The sequence below is a fragment of the Sturnus vulgaris genome, chromosome 15, assembly GCF_052056855.1.
Source record: "Sturnus vulgaris isolate bStuVul1 chromosome 15, bStuVul1.hap1, whole genome shotgun sequence".
Taxonomy (NCBI): domain Eukaryota; kingdom Metazoa; phylum Chordata; class Aves; order Passeriformes; family Sturnidae; genus Sturnus; species Sturnus vulgaris.
In genome coordinates, this window is record NC_142257.1 from 13,553,893 (window position 1) to 13,574,979 (window position 21,087).

At 35.6% G+C, this 21,087-nt stretch overlaps 1 protein-coding gene across 2 annotated transcripts in view; it reads left to right on the top strand.

Moving 5' to 3' along the window:
• The window catches only part of GABRG2 (gamma-aminobutyric acid type A receptor subunit gamma2), a 65,255-nt gene extending 45,581 nt beyond the window's left edge, over positions 1-19,674 (top strand). Inside the window, exons 7-10 of one of the 2 annotated variants that reach the window (XM_088173824.1) lie at positions 12,564-12,716; positions 14,214-14,419; positions 16,194-16,217; positions 17,675-19,674. In XM_088173824.1, coding sequence (XP_088029950.1) covers positions 12,564-12,716; positions 14,214-14,419; positions 16,194-16,217; positions 17,675-17,950 — 659 coding nt within the window. In that variant the 3' untranslated portion in view covers positions 17,951-19,674. The remainder of the gene's footprint in view (positions 1-12,563; positions 12,717-14,213; positions 14,420-16,193; positions 16,218-17,674) is intronic. The other variant, XM_014877337.2, reaches the window with a different exon arrangement.
• Positions 19,675-21,087: the final 1,413 nt, after the last annotated feature.

Consider the following 21,087-nt stretch of genomic DNA (forward strand, 5'->3'; position numbering starts at 1 on the left):
AAGCTTTTCATCATTGAAAGCCTTTATGATAAATCCATGAATTTTTAAGCAACCAAATTATCTTTGCTATGTAATTTTGTTTTAAGTCAAGATTCAACAGAGGCAAGTAAAAGAAGTTAAAAATGCAGTTATGTTTTGCTGCCAGCTGTATCTGCCACTGATAAAAGAAACAAAAAACTGTGGCTGTCTCTCTCAATGGCATAATCACTACCTGGTTTATGCACTTACTCAGATGTAATTAACTAGTAAATGTAACATTTGGTTACTCTTCAACTACATAAATACCCTGTAAGAATCAAGGATATCAGGAAGTTCAGAATTACCAAAGTAATTTGATAAGACATATCACTAAGTGTTTTGTCATATTCTGAATAGGGAAACATTTTTTTAGTGAAAGGGGCAGGAATCCAATCCCACACATCAATGACATAATAAAACACTCATTCACTTTTCACCTTTATTACTCCTATTTTTTTGCAAGGCCCAGTGTATGGCAATTTTTATTACTTAAAAGAATTATATTTGCTGAAGTTTCTTATGATTGATAGACATCAGCTTGTTTCCATGTACGAAAACTTTTCCAAAACATACAGTCTGGCTTTTTTCTGGCATCTAGAACCATGACAAGGCATGAACATAAAACTGAATGAAGTTTGGATTTTCCTTGCTATTATAAGAAAAATGTCTTTGGAAAACAGCAGAAAATTTCAGACCCACTTTATAGAACTGAATACAAGCTCTGGGTTTCAATAGGAATATTTGTGAGTATATCTTAGTTTGCTTCTTTGGATGAATAGGCATACATTGCTACTTTTTCATATCAAAGGAAACAAAGTAATAGTAAGCAAACATTTTGGAGTTGTCTTTCATGTGAAAAGGCAAACAAAAATTATCATATAAGTATAAAAATTCATAAATGTGATGTAATTACATAATTTTCTTGTTTTCCCATTTTCATCTATTCATGTTAAATTTTCCCACTTAAGTTTAGAACAGAATCTCCAGATGTTGTTGGAACACAGCGTGCATGTGTTCCAAATGGCTTTCATGGGCTAAGAGAAACAGCTGTCCTACAGCTGGTCCATCAGAGAAGTGGGACTAGACCTGAGATCTCTTGCCTTGCTTCAGTGTCCTGATTAATAATCCACACTGATTCTTTGACATGTTTTTGGCCACGGTATTTTCCAACAGGACAATTTACATTTTACCATGTATCTTTGTTGGGTTCTTGTGCACAAAGACAATTTCTTTCCTTACTGAGCTCTCTGAAGCCCACAGCATTTGGTAGGTGGCCACACTGCATTGGGTCTGATCTATATAACTTTTGCTCTTTGATGTTTTGCCTCCCAGGGTCTGATACTCAAGTGAAATTTAGTCTTTTTTTTGTTAGTTGAATTGGTTTCCTGGGGGTTTAAAACTAAATATCCACTGATGAAATATCCTAAAATATTTAACAGAAGCTAAAATTATATGGAATTGAAACACTAAAAAAAGATTTTTAAAAAAAGTCTATCTAATGCTGGAAGCTGAGCAATAAAGGCGGATGTATGCCTCCCTCCCTCCCAATGCCCCTTGGGCTCTTTATTTACGGTACTCTCTTCCCAGCTGTCTCCCTGTACACCCACTGGAAGGGAGATGCTGGTGTTTGAGTGGTACTCCTTTGTATAAATATTTCTTCTGCTGGGGCGTTCAGACAGAATGAATCTGTGAAATCTGTAGCTTCCCTGCAGAACATTGCCTCCACGCAGTCATGCCTTCTTTCCTCTGGAGAGGAGGTAGAAGGAAACATCAAGTTTTATTGCAGCCTCAGGTTATGTACTACTGGCCCTGAAAATAACTGGAAACATCAAAACCAAAGATTAAATTGTACTGTATCATCAAATTTCTCCAAATGAAAGGCATTCAGAGGAATTCAAGAATTACCTCTGCCATGCAAGACAATTCATAAAGATATAAAAGCAAATCTGAGAAGGGGTGTTTATGAACGACATTAGTCATGTGCAATTATTTCAGCAACTGGGACTTGCACAAAGCTCATGAAATGATATTAATTTCAAGGGAGTTCTCCAACACATCTGTAAGACTGTTGTTATTTAGACCAAAATTATTAAATACTTTTTTTTTTCTCATTACATTCAACAAATAGGACTGTATCTAATTTTTATAAGCAATTTTTAACCTAGACCTCAAAGTGTCGTATTTATTTAATTCCCGTTTTAACATCTTACATTTCTCTTATTACCCCTGGACTTGCCCAGACTCTCTTTTCAGACAAATCTTTTGCAGAGCTGCCTAGAAAGCCCAAATATGTTGACCCATGTTATGGTATCAATGTTGTGTTTTGCCATCCCATAAAACAAAAACATTCACCATTTTGTGCTTTCTTTCTCAGACACAAACTGCAGAAAATTTCAACATGATAAAATTTACATAGTTTTGACAATCCTCATTCCATGCCTTTTCATAAATCTGATAGTGTGTTTGATCTAAAGTACCAGGGATGTGCTGTACTTCATACTTTGAAGTGCAGAAACAGAAGTTATTTCCAGTTCTCCCTGCAGCAGGCAGGTTTGAATGCTGTCAGAAAGTGGTTATACCATCTGGTTACCTTGAAATTAATGAAATATAATAAAATATATTTCTTAGTTGCTTACATTGGTGATTGCATTATATCAAAACCTGGATTATTATGGCAATAGGTTAAATAATCAAAATTAAGCAAGTCATTATTTTAAATATGCACAAAGTCCTGCTATAGGTCCATAATTTTCTTGAAGCAGACAGCTTTTCTTGAGGTATTCACATAATAACCAGATATCCAAAACAGCCAAGGACACAGGATGTGTCAGGCACAGAAAAATTCCTGAGAGAACAGCACCCCAGCTGGTGCTGCTGCCTGGAAATTATGACTCTCTACTTTCTCGCCTTACATGAGATTTCCTGTCATCCTCACATTTTCTCATCTCTGATCTGGATGGATTTTTTATCACAGTGAATCAAACAGGTTCTTTCGAACTAGAATGACTCCTGGGCCTTCAGAGGTGAGACACTGAGCTCTCATCCTTGGCTGATGCTTCCTAGGCAAGGGGGGAATGGGAAAGAGAGCAGAAGCCACTATAATCTGAAGATTATTTGCATACTGGAGCATAATAGTTGCTCACAGAAGTTGCAACCTATTGCTGCTGTCACATCCGAATACTAATCCTGCACAATTAAAACCCTCCTGTGCTTACTAATGCCAATGCAATAGCTTATTCACCTTCACAGACAAGCAAAAAATAGTTGTTTGTAATTGTGTCGTAAACCAGGAAAAATCATATAAAGGGCAAATATATGGGGTCAGTAATGTTCATTTTCCTTTTAGACTTCTGGCACTCACAGATGAAACCTTAGAAACAAACACACCTAAGTTTATATTCAATCCTTCAATTCATTTCCACATACTGACACTTTTCAGCAACAAAAAATTCTCAGGCTAAATCTTGTCTCTGTGATTTCAAAGAGAAGGTGCAGACAACAGTAATAAATTTTAATTACTGCCTAGTGTCATTACATTCTTTCCTCCTATAATTAGAAACTAATGAGAAATGGAACACATTCTGTCAAATGAACTGAGAAAACAGCACTTCAAGTGCAATGAGTGGCCAAGGACCAAACAAAATTCAGAACTGTTGGGCAGAAAGTCATGTCATGCATAAATAAATTTCATTTGCTAGGATGAGTGTAATGATTCATTTCATTTTGCAGAAGTTTCATCAGTCGAGATTGTCATTTCACAAACATAAACTAATTGCAGCTCTCTTCTGCCTAGTCCCACAGGAAATCAAGGTGTTTAATGTCTGACATATTAACACACAGACATACACCTTACTTCCTTACTTTTTAAAAATTGCACCAAAAAAAAAAAAAAAAAGGCAGATCTCCTCCCATCCGTCCATCCAGCTGTGCAATGTAGTTAGGAATGTAAATTGAAAACCAGGCTTGCAGCTACCTGAACCCCAGAGATAATCTTATATAAATGGACTATAGTGAAAACTTTGTAAAAATCTTAATATTGTTTTACCTTGTTGCATAATCGAACTACAATGACAGGTTAGAGATGGACATTAAGAATTTATATTATATATTTTAGGAAAATCACTCGGTACTGTGTTGCTGTGCTGTACCAGCAATGACCATAGCTCAGCCCATTCTTTATGTAATGCCAGCAGTAAGGTAGGAAATGGCACTGCTTCCATGTGCAAGTCTGTTAAAAGCAAATACCTCCAATGCCATGGCATATTTTCTTTCTTTGTCCTAAGGGCTAAATATTTATGCCATTTTATTTCACATCATGACTTCTCTATGACACAATTAGTGGTATCTTGCAACTAAACCTCAGAGGGAATGAGATTATTGAGCATTTTTGGAAAGGAAGAGACTTGATTTTTTTTTTTTAACCGTCTGGCCCTTATGCAGTCTAAAAATATGTCAATGAAAGAACAAAAAGCTGTGAGGGACAGAATAAATGAAAAGGGCATTTGGAAAAGAATGAGATCAGGAGAAGGTCTCATGGTCAGATACTAAGGGAACAGTGCTCCCTCTGGTTTTACCTTTTCCCTGGACTTTTCATTTCTGGCTATGGGAATAAATATATCACATACATATCAGCTTATGATGAGTACTGTGATCAAATTACTGTCCTGTCTTTAAGAAAATGAATTCAGTCATGTACCTAGTGATCAAATTCTTCAGCCAAAATTATTTTTCTGCCATATATATAAAAACATTGCACTGTAAGAGGAAATATAATTTTTAGAAGTACATTGGTACTGAACTTGACAGACTTACGAACTTTCTGATCTGTTGGAAAATGAAAAAAAAAATAGGTCACTTTAGGTTTCACACAAGATAATTATTGGAATAGGTTAAATCTGAATCCTCATAGAAGACTGTGTGTTTAGAACAAATATAATATTTTCTTTATGCCACTGTAACAGTGTAAGACATCTCACTGAACCATATCTGCAGGCTGAGTCAGTACCCTCACCAAGACAGTAAATGCCAGCAAAACTCCAAATATAGACACTGTCAAGACAAGAAAAGAGATGGACACAAAAGCCAGATAAAGATGCATCAGGACAAATTCACCAATCTTAAGCTCTTTACTTGATTTTTCCTCCTAGATTAGAGTTGCACTGTACAATGTAATCGACAGTCTGATACTTGTTTGATTTGGTAGAGGGGCTTGATTCCTGTCTCCCATTCTCCCCTTTTCCTGCCTTTTCTGGGATCTGCCTCCAGCCAGTGCTGAGCAGAAGATACACCAGAGCTCTGGTACCAACAGCTGATTTGACATGAAAGAGAAAATGCTTTGCCGTTATTCTTTTCTTTTTCTTTCATTTTCTCTCCACTTGCAGCACCTTTTGGGTAACCTTGCTGCCCTCCAGCATTCCAGGAGGGCACACAGTGGGAAGAAAATCAGCTGCTTTACAGGCAATGCCCCACCAGTCTACCAATTAGTTATTTTCTATTATTGCAGAATATCTGTCTAGAATATCTGTCTAGAATATCTGTCTAGAAATGGCACAAGCTTGACTCTTTTATGAAGAAGGATGCAAAAAGGATTCAAAAGAATCCTTTTGGTCCCATTTACTATTATTTTTATAGTCTGTATTAACGAGCAACTTTTCAAGAACTAGATAGATTTAGAGGCTCCTTTAGATGTTCACAGACATAATACACCACTGTTTTAATGGTATTTACATGTACCATGACTAAATCCAAGAAAACACATCTATTCCATCAAACTACCATTTACTTACTCCTTCTTTTAAAATAAACCAAGAGTACTAGCTGTGTTCTCTGCCTAACAGAAAAGAAGACTGCTGGCCATGCTAACAGTAAAAGAGAGAGAGAGAGAACAAGGATGTATCTATTAGTTATTTATGAGGGAAAGAAGATAAATTCTGCTAAAAATTGTTCTTCATTAACAATTTATGAAGTTTATATTAATTACTTGTAACACAAAGGTGATACTACTTTGGGGATATTTCTATCACACAAGAGTTGGTTTAGTCTTTAAAAGTGCTCCTCTAATAACAGACCCACACAAGTCTGTTTTGCCATTTCAGTGTTTGTATAAACACTAAATGGCAAGAATAATTAGAAATTTTTAAGATTTGATTTTCCACTGGCAGACTTGCAAGCTTTTCTTATCTCTGCTCTGAGGTGACAGTGCCCTCCTGTGGCACGAGGTTTTTTAATTTGCTTTTTCCCCTAGGTATACTCCATCCAGAAAGATGAATTGAATAGGGTTTCCCATCTAGACGCATGTCATTTATTTATATATTGTTTACATGAAATAGTTTTGAGAAGCAGTTCCATTTCTATCTATATTTTCACATGTCTTTTAAAAAAATATTTTTAAAAGTGCTTGCTCTTCTCTGTATGGTTTCTGTGTAAACTTAGGGGATAAAACCCTATTAGGAATCTGGACAGCTGGTGCATCTCTGTCTCTGTAGAATGTGGTTGGTAACAACCATGTGGTTGTTATTTGCTGCACTAACAAAACTGTACCTATTACATACCATATAACTTGTAACCTACATTAATCCTAGTTTCTAGTAATTTGTCCTTAAGGAGCAAATGATGGTTAGAAATTCTGGGACAGTTTGGATAATGCATTACTCTTCTCCTATCTGATTTTTTTTGGCTGTTCAACAAAGTGGAACGTAGTGGAGAATAACTATAAATGTTAAAAGAATACAATAAAGATACATGGTAGCTTTTGCTGGCAATTATTGATTCATTACCAACGTTCTCCTACATAATTTATTTTCTCCACAGATTTTAAAATTTTAAGCACAAAATGCTCTACATTATAAACATTATCAGAATTACTAAAGCAGACCTTGATTTTTATAATACTAAACATTGACAAAAATATTTAAGGTAACTAAATACTCAAAGAAAATCCTGTTCAGACTCTGGGATAGAAGGCTTGTCATTACTCGGGGAGAAGAGCCCCACAGTGAAACTCCTGACACCATGGAGTCAGCATGAGGTGATATGCTCATGTGCTATAAACTCTCAGCAACACAGAGAAATCCTGGAGATTCTAGGTAGTGGAATATATAAAGAAACAAACACAGTTTGAGAATAAGAGAGCCATTTCTACTGTTCATCCGTTTCTCCAGTGCCATTCAGAGTGGTGCGTAGCTTTGTAAGAAACAGAGAGAGAAATAAAGTCTTATAAACTCTCAAAAACCTTATTAATATGGACATGTCTATGCACACATTCACTGTTTTCCAAAGCTTTTAAGTTAGCCATGAATGACTAATAATGTGAACCCAAAACAAGGCCAGCCCTCCACCTAATTGAATTTCCCTGTTCAAAACTCCATATCCTTAACAGATATGAAAAACTGAATTTTCCCACTCAAAAACCATCAGAGAATGAAGCAACACATACAAGTAACTTGACCATCTGGCCAATATACGATTTTTGAAGCTCTTCTGCAGTTCTTTCAATAATTTAAATCCAGCAGTGTTTTAAACAACTGAAAGAATCTCATGGTACTAAGTGTGAGACAATCTTAGCTCTAGGTGTTGCTACCTGAACTATGACACCAATTTCTTCTGGTGTTATCAGTCCGTTCTTTACTCTCTCATTTGCACTAGCTTCCAAATCACTTCTGAGTAGAAATTAGAGGGTGTTTCCCCCCAGTACCTTATTCTTTGCACAGTCACTTAAACATGCATAAAGAGAGCACTCAGGGGTATAATTCCCCATTCAATTCGCACAGGTAAACGACTCTTCAACCAGGAAGCAATGAAGGATCACACCCACTGTGCTGATTAAATCACTTAAGTACAGTGTACATTTCCCCTGGCTATGCTTCCTGGCACGACTAATTCTTCTATTGAACCTTTGGGACCTGGGCCAGCACATATGCACAGATGGTTCCTCAAATCAGGAATTCACTTCCCCTACTGTCTAACAGAGCCTGAATCCTGGTATTCAAACCACTATGTCATACAAGTGTAGGGTAGGAGGAAGACCATAATTTCCAAAGTTCATACAGACTGCTATGAGTCTGTGCAAGTTAGGATGGAACAGGACTGTTGAAAATAAAACCTTTTTCAAGGGTTTACTAAGGTCACAAGCACCGAATAATGATGCATAAATCTAATTTTCAAATTATCTCCTACTCTGGAAATGACTTAAGATCCATGCACTTCTTCTGTGTGCCCCAAGAGAAGTACTCAACTTCCCATTCAGTGTGGCAGCTCAGAGATGCGATGTCTCAAGTCAGAATACTGCTCTGCATCTCTTGATCTTTCTCTTGATCTTCCAAACATAACTGGAAGGAATATGCACTTAGTAGAAAATATGATATGAGCATTTATGCATGAGGATAAATATGACCTGGATACCATTTTCTTGAGGGACTGCGTTCTGATTTAAATATATGGCATTGAAGAAACTTGCTATTGTATCTTCAGATGAAAGACTATGTCTGTCTATATGTAGATAGAAACACAGCTGGCTACTGAGGAATAGGAGAAATGTGTATATTCAGACAAAGAGAAGAAGGTCTAAATATATGAAGGGTCGATTATTATGCTCCTAAGTGTAATAAAATTATTTTTGCCAGGGAAAATTTGTATTTCTTTAAAAATTGAAAATTATTGAGGTGTTGTTTTCTAGACACATGTAGTAGAAATTTACCTCAGAATGGACGATATGAATATAAGGTCTCTGATGAAAGGCTATCTTCTAATCTTCTAATTAGAAGAAATCTTCTAATTAGGATGCCAAATGTTGAATACTTAAGTATGTTATCTTACAAAGATACTGCCAGGTTGTACTACCATTCATTTCTAGATAACTCCAAAAGTGTATTAGCTCCAAACAGCAATCTGGCAGTCTGAGAAGCTTTCTTGCTGCAGCAGACAATATTGGACAAACAAGAGCCAGAGCTCAGGGAAAGAGGATGAATAATGAAAAGATTATCCATTTGCCAAGTGAGGACTAATTAATGACATTGTGCTGAGGATCAAGTCTAGCCATTTTTTACCAAACTAAATGCTTCACATTATAGCTTCACATGCAGGCAACACACCAGGAGTGAAACAACACTGGAGGCACAGATATTATCTGAAAATAACAGAGTATTTAAGCTGGTCTCAGCTAAAGAGCTGAGAAGTGCATAAATATAGTCAGAAAATAAACCAAATCTGGATAAAAACAAGGCTGGGGTGAGATTCCATCATGAAAGGTGTGATTAAAGCAAAGTACTGTCAAGTCCATATTCCAAAGGAACATGCATCTGACGTTTCGGATGTATGTGTGTTGACAACTGAGACTAAGTCCTAAACTTCACATCTTAGGTCTCACATTATTTTGTATGTTCAGAGTACTTTTGTTATTCAAAATCTCAGAAGACCTGCTGTTATATCATTCCAACATCACTTAAGTAAATTTGGCAATCTCAGCAAGATATTTCTCTGGAGCACTTAGTCCTGTTTTCCTTATCTCATTATTGTCACAGTTTTCCCTGGCTGGCAATTGAATACAGGTGGCTTTTCACTCACTCCCTACCCAGAAACCCTCCCCAGTGGGGAAGAGAATCAGAAAGAAAAGGTAAACCTCATAGGCTGAGATAGGAACAACTCAATAATTGAAACAAAATATTACTATTATTAGAAATATGCAATAACACTAACTATAACTGTAACAATAATAGAACCCAAGGGAAGCAGGTGATGCACAATTCAGTTGGTCATAACCAAAGACTGATATGCTGCACCCATCCCCAAACAGTGACTGGCAGCTCCCAGCCCACTCCCCCAGTTTATGTACTGAGCAAGTCATCCTCGAGTATGGAACATCCCTTTGGCTAGTTTGGGTCAGATGTCCTGGCTATGAACTCTCCCAACTTTTCCTGCAACTACTCACCTGCAGAGCCTGAGACAGAAAACTCCTTAACTTAGATTAAGAACAACTTGGTAAAAACAAAAATCAGTGTGGCATCAACATCATTCTCATGCTAAATGAAAACACAGACCTGTTACTCAGAATACACACTGCCCCAGACAAAACCAGAACATATTACTTCAAGGCTAGAAGAGATATTGAGTACATTACAGAATTATTGACTTGCTTGGTCTTGGCAATTCCTAAATTCCATTTGTTTTTCTTACTTTTACCTTGAAAAAAAAGTCATCTGCACATCTCACTTCCCAAAACCCCAAGAAAGCAAGGTAAAATATTAACATTATTCCTTTCTTTTCTAAGGATCTGAAATGTTCCATAACACAACAGTATCTGCAGCATCAGCAGGCTCTCAGATTAGAAAGTAATACGTAATTTAAAAGAATTTACATATCCTTGAATGACTCTTCATATTGGTCAATTCCAGACTGCCTGGCAAGTTATAGCTGACACTGAAGTTTTTCCTTCCCCTGATTTAACTTCTCAATTAGTAGAAACTCATATAATATACATAAATATGTATGTATATATATATATATATATGTGTGTATATATGTATATGAGATATATCTTATTTCTTATCTCTCATATAAAGATAAAGAGATAGATAGATAGATAGATAGATAGAGAGATAGAGATAGATAGATAGATAGATAGATAGATAGATAGATAGATAGATAGAAATAATTTCCTTGAGCTTTCAGTAAAACATTTCCAATTCTACAATGAATGAGAAATAAGGTCTGCCAGAACAACGTTGCAGACTTTTAAATATCAGAAACTGATAAAGTTTCCTACAAATATAATTCTGGAGTAGTTTGGATTCTTTGAATGCAAGTATCAGTAAAGGAAGAAAGTCTTTGCGTAAAGGCATGTGCAATAATATCTGTGAGGGCTGAAAAATCCTACAACAATTACATAACTTTTCAGCTTTTGGAACCTATTAGCAGGGAGATGTTCTTTCTAAACATAATTTCTTACGAAGTCATGCATAAAAAGAAAAAATAAAAAAAAAAAGAAGAAGAAGGAAAAGTAAAAGAAAAAAGAAAAGCAGAGAGAGTTGTGTTTGATTAGATGAAACACTTGCAACTAGAGAGTCTCCAGTTTGTGTAGCAAATGTCCTGTGGACTCTGCTAATGCTCTACGGGAATGAATTGTGCTCTGAAGTACATTTTCAAGATGACAGAAAATTCAAAGTTCTGTTTCACTGCCAGTGACTGGAATAAGGCCTTTACAAATTGGTTTATGTTTTAAAAGGTCTTCTATGGATTACATTATGAACAGTACCAAAAAATTAAAAGAATGCATACAATATTGTAAAAATATTACTGTAATAATTTACTGTATAAAAAGCCTTCCTTGGATTAAGGGAAAAATTCAGACAAGTCTCCATGGACAACAGGGGAGCACCACTTAAAAAAAAAAAAAAAAAAAAGAGTATTTGGAAATGGTCTATAAAATGGAAGGACTGAGGATGCGCTCCCTCTACACACATGGATGTATATTTATATGTTATCTACAGCACCCTTGGACTGGGTTTGCACACACAGCTCTTGAACAAGGAGAGTATGTGAAGGAGGCCTTGCACTATGCTTTAGTGTAGGTCATCTCTATTTAGATTTTTCCTGGGAGTGCTGTAATCTGAAGCAAAGATAAGAACTAGGTTTTTTTTTAATTTAGATAAAAAGACCTCCCACAACCAAAAACAACAGCAACAAAAAAACCCCAAGAAAAATAAAAACAAAAAACCTCACAAAAACTACCAACCAACCAACCAACCAACCAACCAACCAAAAAAAAACCAAACAACCCAAAAAACTAAAAACAAAACAAAACAAAACAAAAAAACCCCAAACCCATAACAGCAAAAAAGAAACCACATCAAAAACTGAAGCTTTGCTGTGTCCCTGAACCCAGGTGGAATTTATTTAATAATTTGAAAGGGGAGAAGAACCTGAAAAGACAATCACAAATTACTGAATAAGAATGTGTTATGTACACTTGAGTAACTTCTAGCCCAGCTTTTGAGGTCACTTAGGAAATGTAGGTTCAAATCATTTTAGGGGAGAAAATACAACAGAAGATCTGCAGGAAAATAAAAAAATGAACTATTGACACAGCATAGCCCTGAAGAACACTTAAGAACATGAAAAATTTAGGAAGTACATCTGAAAGCTTGCAATATTTGAGAGTGGAACTAGGAGCACACTAATGGGGACACAGAGACTGGAGGAAGACTGGACCGTCACCACACCCTGGGCTGCTGCAAACAGATCCTACCAGGCAGGTCTGGTTATGAGGAATGACTTGGGTAGAAGTCATGCTATGCAAGGCAGGTTACCCTAGAAATCATACAGCAGTTACCTGAGTGAATCTGCACGACTGTTAATTTTCCTAGTGTAGAAAGTCCAACGGTTCTTGAGCTACAGCTGAGTTGAAGATGTATGCATGTATTTGTCATCAGTGTATCTGGTGAATCAGCTTAATAATTATGCACACACCCTCCAGATGCACACACCCCTACCTCTTACGTACAAATTTTTAAGTTGGTTTTGTAACATATTGTTCTGCTTTTGTTTTACAGGAGACTATGTAGTCATGTCTGTCTTCTTTAACCTGAGCAGGAGAATGGGTTATTTCACTATTCAGACCTACATTCCCTGCACACTTATTGTTGTCTTGTCCTGGGTCTCTTTCTGGATTAATAAGGATGCAGTTCCAGCCAGAACATCACTGGGTAAGTTTATCTTTCCTGTTGTCTTCACGTATTATGATATTTAATTGACATCTCTGCAGATCACCAGTTTATAGATATGAGAACAGACAATGTCGCATGAACTCTCCTCATTTCGAGGAATGCAGAAATTTCCAAGGAATAACACAGACTAAGCTATATCTGCATCTCTTCCTTTTTACGATGTCAGATTCTGACTATTGAAGATTGTCAACAATAAAAGCTTTCGCATTTTTTCTGATTACAGCAGTATTTTTTTATAAACATCAAGACGATGGGGACACACGACTGGATTAGAGGCAGAATGCATTAATTTTGCTTGTTCTACTTCCATATCACAGTGATTGGCGACACAAATTAAATAATTATCAAGAAGGAATCCACCTTTCTGGTTGTGTGTCCAAGTGGTAACAAGGGGAGAATGTACCACCATTATCACTTTAGAGACCAACAATCAAATGTAGACTTCAGGAAAAAAAATCAACTGAATTTGCTGGTATCCAAAACCTTATACATGAAAATGTGACATGCAATTAATCAGAATTAGAATTTTTTACACATTTAGCAACTGCTGCACAAGCAACAGCTCCACAAACAAAGAGTGCAAATTAATCTTGCTTGTACAAAGCAGCTGTAACAGTAAGAAATAAAGCAGAAACATTCAGCTAGTGAAACTTTAACACATTTTCTACTTCTACATTAAATCCACTCAAGTGAGAATTATTTCAGTTTTTCCTTCTGCATTTTCATTTCTTCACAGAACCATAGCACAGAGCACTGGAGTGCAAAATAGGGGACACATTTTTCATTACAGACTAACTAGAAAGAATGTAACAGCAGTGGACTAGTGGCTTCCATAAGAGAAAGCTTTAAGCATTTAATTGTTTTTTTGGTTTTTTCACATCTTTTTTAAAAAAGAGGTTATAATATCTGCTTTAAAGAAGTACAAAATTTAATTAAAGGCATTCAGCTGTTATTTTACATTTTACCTAGATACACAAAACAGACTTGTCCCTCTGCTGAGAATTAGTCTATTTGCACCACTAAGGTGGTAAAATCAATGGTATGAGATTTGCCATAAAAAATGTTCTGATGCATTTTTAACATTTTTCACACCACAGTACATGCAATAATGTTCTGAAATGGAAGGGATGGTGAGGCATGTCACAGTACTTTTTTGTAGAATTTTCAATAAAAATAAAGCCTCCTCAGAAGTAAACTACAAAACCAAAACTTTAAATTAAATTTCGTAGAATTTATCTAACCAAAGTATTCTACTGAGCAGCATGGGCAGTGACCATGCAAAAATGTCGCATACCCCTCTTAGTCCTCTAAGCTCCCACTGAATTGGGATTTCACTGCTAGAATATGCTACTGAATATCTCTGCTGTATGTTTAAAGTCCAGGTATACTTCAAAACCAATCAGAGAGAGATAACTGGCAAAATCAGTTTGCTACTTGAAGTAATATAATTTCTGTTGTTTTCTATCTATCTACTAGGAATTACAACTGTCCTGACAATGACCACCCTAAGTACAATTGCTCGTAAATCTCTTCCCAAAGTCTCCTATGTGACAGCAATGGATCTTTTTGTGTCAGTCTGCTTTATTTTTGTGTTCTCTGCACTGGTGGAATATGGAACTTTGCATTACTTTGTCAGTAACAGAAAACCAAGCAAGGATAAAGACAAAAAGAAGAAAAACCCAGTATGTATCTTTTTGTCAGCAAGGCCTAAAATTTAATTAGTTTTTCTGAGAGAGTATTTAAGTCCCTCTTTATAACTGTCCCTTTTGTTCATAATTTTCTATTATATATATACACCCATCCTTCATAACAATGGGAATGCAAACATTCACTTTGAGTATCAAAAGCTCATCTATTACAGTTTTCTGGATGCCAGATAAACTAATTTCTTAGGATAAAGATCTTTTTAACCAAAGTGTTCTGCAAACCACAACTATCAAAGCTATTATTTATGCTATATATAGATCTCTTTATAGAAAAGATCTGTTTCTCTGTCTTAGCAATATGCTATGTCATTAACTTATGTCCACATTATTGACATGACTCTCTTGCTTATTAGGACAACAGTTAAACTTTTATATTCAAACTTTGGTGTGTGCTTTTTCCAACTTCCCCTTAAGTATCTGTTTCTTTTCAGTTGTTTTCTTAAATTATTTTTTTTTATATTTCTTACTTTATTTACCTACTTCTCTGTCTTAGAAAATGATTTTATAGTAGTTTATAATGATAGTTATGGATATGTACTACCCAATAGTAAAAATAATGTATATAATAGCAGCAATAAAAAAATTCTGGAAATACCCTCAGTAGTGATTTGGGCTATTGCCCACACAGGGAAAGAATTTGATGCTTATTTTGTACAGGACAGATTTTTCCTTGCCTTTGTCAAGTAAGCTGACAAATGTGTCGTCTAGAATCTCTAAAACATTAGCCTAATCATCTACCAAAAAAACCTCAAAAACACCCAACCCCAAAACACCCCCATGAACAAAAAACCCTGCAAACAAACAAACAAACAAAAAAAATCACAAAAACATCCTTAAACCAACCAACCAAACAAACAAAAAAAAAAGTGAAAAATGTGAAGGAAAAATTAATTTTACATTAATAAAGAGTATTTTCATCTCCATTTCAGGCATCTAACAAAGAATAAAGTAATTTGGATTTGCTCTGCTAAAATATTCAAGGACTTTTGAAGATATTCTCTTTTAGCTTTAAAATACATCACAAAAATTGATATAGAAAAAATAGCAATTAAGGAACCTTTCACTACATACTAGTCCTATAATTTCAAGTTTGAAAGCTGCTAAGAGTAGACTTAAAACACAAAGTAAAATGCTAAAGTGATGTGTCCTGTATTAGATGGAAATAAAAGTGTCTGTGTGTATGTGTGTCTTATGCAGTCAGGTAAAGAAGCAAAACTAAATGCACCTAATTGTTTCACTTTAAGGTATCCCTATAAGGACAAATAAATTGTTCTTTACATTGCTCATCTGCTCATTGAGCATCTGGGAAGAAACAGAACTATAAATGTTTGCCTGAATCCTAATCACAGAGTCTAAAAAACCTTAAAATTAGAGTGTTCAGGGCACAGTCTGCAGGTAAAAAGTCTTCTTTCTAAAAAGTGCTTCTATAAATTGTGAATGGTCTCTTTCAAAACAGTTCAGCATAAAAGACTAGAATCCCCTCAGGATATGAAAATCTAACAGGAGTTTGATATCTTTGTCTTTGGCCTAAATGTAAACAAGACAGTGACAAGTTGAAAATGTGGGGGATTTTGTGTTACAGATACTTGTTTCAATTGCTGTAATCGCAATCTTTCTATAAATTTAGTTATTTTTGACTTACCGTGTTTTAGAAACATATTTTTAATTTACATTATTTTTGTCTCTTTCTTTCCTTTCTTTAATTTAAAACAAAACCCTCTGATTCTCTTTTCTGTCTACAAAATGAAAGCTTCTTCGGATGTTTTCCTTCAAGGTATAATGTTTTTTGGAATGGAAATTCACTGCATGCGACTGCTGAATTTAACTATTAGAGCTTAGATGAGAGTGGTGTTTTGTTTGGTCTTTTAATTAATGAGACAGCTACTCAAGCTACTTCCTAATTAAGTAGAATGGTTACAAATTTCTAAACAATTTGTAGAGTTGATTCAGCAGCCCAAATACCAATGCACTGTGGTTCTGAACTTACCTAAGTTCAAGAGTGACCAACATTATTGGATCACATGAATTAAGAGAGTTTAATGTTAAAACACTTCTGCTCCTCTCTCTCAATTTACCATGGGATCCAATAGCACCAGCCATCCTAAAAACCTCCAATACACCCTTTTAGAACTCAGCTCTGACCCTGGATTTTTAACCTTTGTGATTTCACTCCTAATAGTAAAACCAAATCTATTCTGATGGTGACCTGAAAAATAACTCAGTGTCACCATCAATTAATAAAATGCTGTTCATTAAGAACAAAAAAATTTTAAAATCAGAGTTTTGAAAGGGTTTAAGATGTATATAGATTTTTAATGTTGTCACTGGATCAACACACTTAGAAAATTACGAAATATATCTAGCTGTGTTCCACATCAAAACCTTATCTCCATTCAGAAATGCAGAGATTTTATTTAAAAAATTTTAAAGGGGCAATGGGTAGAGGGGAAGAAATCACACAAAATAAATTACATTGAATTTATATATTTATGGAATGGAATTGTTATGTTTCCCTAATAACTAATAGCATGAAATTTCAATGCCTATCTTCCCAACATTCACCCAGTGCTCAAATGTGTTTTAAATGCTCAACTTGCTTGATTCATTCTAAATATATGCATGTATATATACATGTACAGCTACTATATAAAATTTGGAACATGTTGAACCTTCTAGCTGGTGAACATCAGTAGGTGGTGAGCTGCATATATTCAAATAATTGGAGAGTCTTATAGAGATTCTCCTAATCTTATTCAAAAGACCTAGTTTCTTCCTTTTTCCTGTGTATACATATTTGCATTTTTCTCAACATTAACTACCCCTTTTAAAATCCTGCATTTACAATTGATGCAGTTCCTTTCATGTGCAATACACAAATTGCCTTCAGATATCAAGCAGCTATGTAAACTATAAAATAAAAATTCATAATACCATCAATTACATTCCTGGGTGTTTCATTTAACCTCTCATGTTTACTCAGTTTATCTTTGAAGCTAATTGCCTATAGCTGTTAACTTTAGATTGATTTGTGTTGCTTTCCTCTAAAGGCTATGATGCAACTGATTTTCATAAGTTCAAGGTAATATCGCCATTAGAACACCTTAGCAATTTCCTATGTACCCCCCCACAGAACCATCATTCACATGTTGACCATCATCCCCCAGCTGGTCTGGTGATAATAAAAAAGCTTCTCCCTCTACCATCTTTTTCTTTTTTGCTACTCCACCTTAGGCACCTACTATTGACATCCGCCCCCGATCAGCTACTATTCAAATGAACAATGCTACACACCTCCAAGAAAGGGATGAAGAATATGGGTATGAGTGTCTTGATGGCAAGGACTGTGCCAGTTTTTTTTGCTGCTTTGAGGATTGTCGGACGGGAGCGTGGAGGCATGGCAGAATACACATCCGCATTGCCAAAATGGACTCCTATGCCCGCATCTTCTTCCCAACCGCCTTCTGCTTGTTTAACCTGGTGTATTGGGTATCATATCTGTACCTTTAAAAGCAGTAGAAAATCAGTGATACGAGCCTTACTCACTGAATTTCTTAGAGAGATGGTTTCCTAAATCCACTTGAAGTATTTATGATGCGCTTTTTAGTGATCTGAATTCTTTAGTGCCATAATCCCGTAAATATCAGTCATATCATTTGTCCAAAAATTGCCATCAGGTTATTGTGAATTACATGTCCATTCCACATGCCAAAATAATTTAAAAATAAAATAATGTCAATAGGTAAGATACACCTATACCTGCTGGAATAGAGAGAAACAGGGCAGAAAGGGCAAGGGGAGCATAGCAACATCACTTATTAGTTGATATTTGGAATCAATCCTGTGATTCCAAACAGGAGTGAGAGAGAGGAGAATTCCCAGGTAAAGTGCTGTACAGTTTGTTAATATTGGCTATAATTATGCCATAGCTTTATTCTCTGTGGGCTTTTCTTTCTGGAAGAGTCATCTCTCACTTTGAATAGGTATTATTAAGCAAGGAAAATTACTTCTATTCCCACCAAGATGGAAATAGACCTTACCCTTTGCCATCCCTTTAAGAGCTGTAACATGTACAATGCTGTAAATATTATAATACCTTATAGTACATAAAGCCTAGTGCATGCATCTTTTGGGGGCCAAAATAATGAAAAAAGGTACCATAAAGTTTTGTCTTTTATTTTGTGTCTCTGGATGTGCTATTGTAATTGAAATGTGGACAAACCTAATTTTCTTTTTTCTTGAAAAATTGCCCTTCTCCCTCATGCATGGAAGATCCAAGCAGACAGCACTGTCATGCAAGATATTAGAGAAGCCTTAAGGATTCAACTAAATAACATAGACAAATCTGTATGGCCAATATAATAGCTCATAAAGTGTAATGTATGTGTCCTCTGCAGTTGTAACCTTCATTTCCCATTAATAGTGTTGCTATATTTCAATTGAATCTCCAGAAATTATACACTGCAAGATCAGCTTCTGAATTTAATCCATGTGCTTCTACTATTGTTCTTTTCCCATGTTGAGCTCCACTTTTTTCCTTACACAAGTGTTTGTGGGGACTTTTATTCTTCAATCCAGTACAGGAAATAGCTTTTATTCTAGACATTATTTTTACAAAAGAGCTTCAAGTTAATTTTGAAACATTAGTCCTTCTATTGCATATATACACACAGTTCTCTGCCCATTCATGTCCTTGATCAGTAATAGCTGTTGTCAGTGCTACTTTCACTCAGTGAGTACCTTTACTAAAACCTTTGCCATGGCTAGCACAGAGTTGATAGATAGCCTTGAAAATAAAAGGGAGCAGAGGGTGTCTTGGCTACTAAATCACATGTATGCAGTTATGTATTTAAAACCTTCAACCCACCTGGGTGAGTCTTGAAAACCACTGGTTTTCAGAACCTGTATGATGGTCAATTATGCAACCTTAAGCACATGTAAATATGACTGATTTTTTTTTTAATTGTCAAAGATGCAAAATGTCACCTCCAGAAAAGTGGGCTTGCAGCTTGAAAAGGGAGACCTATAACTTATCACTACAGAATTATTATTAATTGAAATGGAGGAAAAGAAAAGTTTTCCAATGTTTGTATAATTTTGGAAATAAAAATGTTTAAAAAAGGAATATCTCTTGATCATCAGTTGCTCCTATTCCAATGTATTTGGAAACATTTTAATAAAGGAATTGCACACACCTGTGGACTTTTTCAATAAAACTGCCGCACTCAACCCCAGTTTTTCTGTGATGAGTTTGTCAAAAGCCTGCTTTGAGAACTAGACTGCTTGACCAGTTGGATTTATCAGCTGCCTAAATATAAGTGATTATAATCCTTATAACCCTCTGCTTTGTCTCATTTTGTAGTCAAATGACTCACACATAACTTTCAAGAATGGAGACTAACTCTTTTGAAGGTTATCTTATTCTTAAAAAAAAAAAAAAGTTTTAAAAATCACTGAACTGGAAGCATTCTAAAGAGAAATAACCTTCTTTTATCTAGTTAGAGAGTCTCCACTGAATTAGTGCCAATCACCTTTCACATGGGAAGGTGTTTCAACTGGTACCAGACTGATCTCTATTTTTTTTTTCCCAGTAGTCAATGATTTAAGAGCTTTCTTTTATTTTCTTGCAATTAATAAGGGTGACCAATGTTAGACATTTAAAGTTTCAATTTTTCCTTGCTCTCATATATGTTTTATACATATCGCTATGAAACTCAGTCCAAACCAGCCGTTTAATGCCCTCATTCCAAGCGCATTTTGGTTAACATGCACAGAATGTTTTTGGTCATGATCTGTGGGATTAATGTGACACTAAGCACTTTACCCTCGTTCAGCCATCAGGTTACCTGTGCCTAAGAAAACCTGAAGTACTGATGAATCAGATATAACAATGAGGAAATGAGGAACAAATGATCCCATCCCTCACTTGTGCAAGTTTGGCTTCTCCTTCCAGCAAGGGAGAAGTTAAGAATTTATATATTCCCATCTCAATAATGCAAACCACACAAATTGGAAAAGTGTGCCACATCTGCCTCAAGGAGGTGAATGAACTTTGCTCACCATATATCACGACACAAAGTAAAGAAAATAAGACCCTAATCAGTCATTACCCATAACCTCGCTCCTGCCATGCATACTGAGTGGATTTCTAATTTCCTCCTGGGGAAAATGGAATGGTTCATGAAGAAACACATAATTCCCAGTAAGAAATTGACACCAAACTGCAATCTAGTGCTACGTGTTGCTCTAACATGGATTATTTTAGCTATTCAGTAGAGAAACAAACCTTTGTGTTGTAAAGCCAGATTGCCACCACAGTAAACAAAACAGTAGGCAAAATTACATATGCATGTGATAAGTGCTATTATTCAGAAGAAAACGGCCCAGAAACCTATCTATATAGACACATTCATGTATACATAGTATAGAAAACATTATACTAATATATACATTATACATACTAACTCTCCCAGTTGTATTTCAGGGTAGAAACTCTCTCTTGATACACCAGGCTTGCTGAGATGTTTTCAAGCTCATCACAATGCAAATAAATATTACTGCTCTGGGATGTGTCTGAGGATGTTCCGATTGGCATTGGAAGTTTTATCAAGTATACTCTAGTGGCACAATTATTTACTTGCTATTTA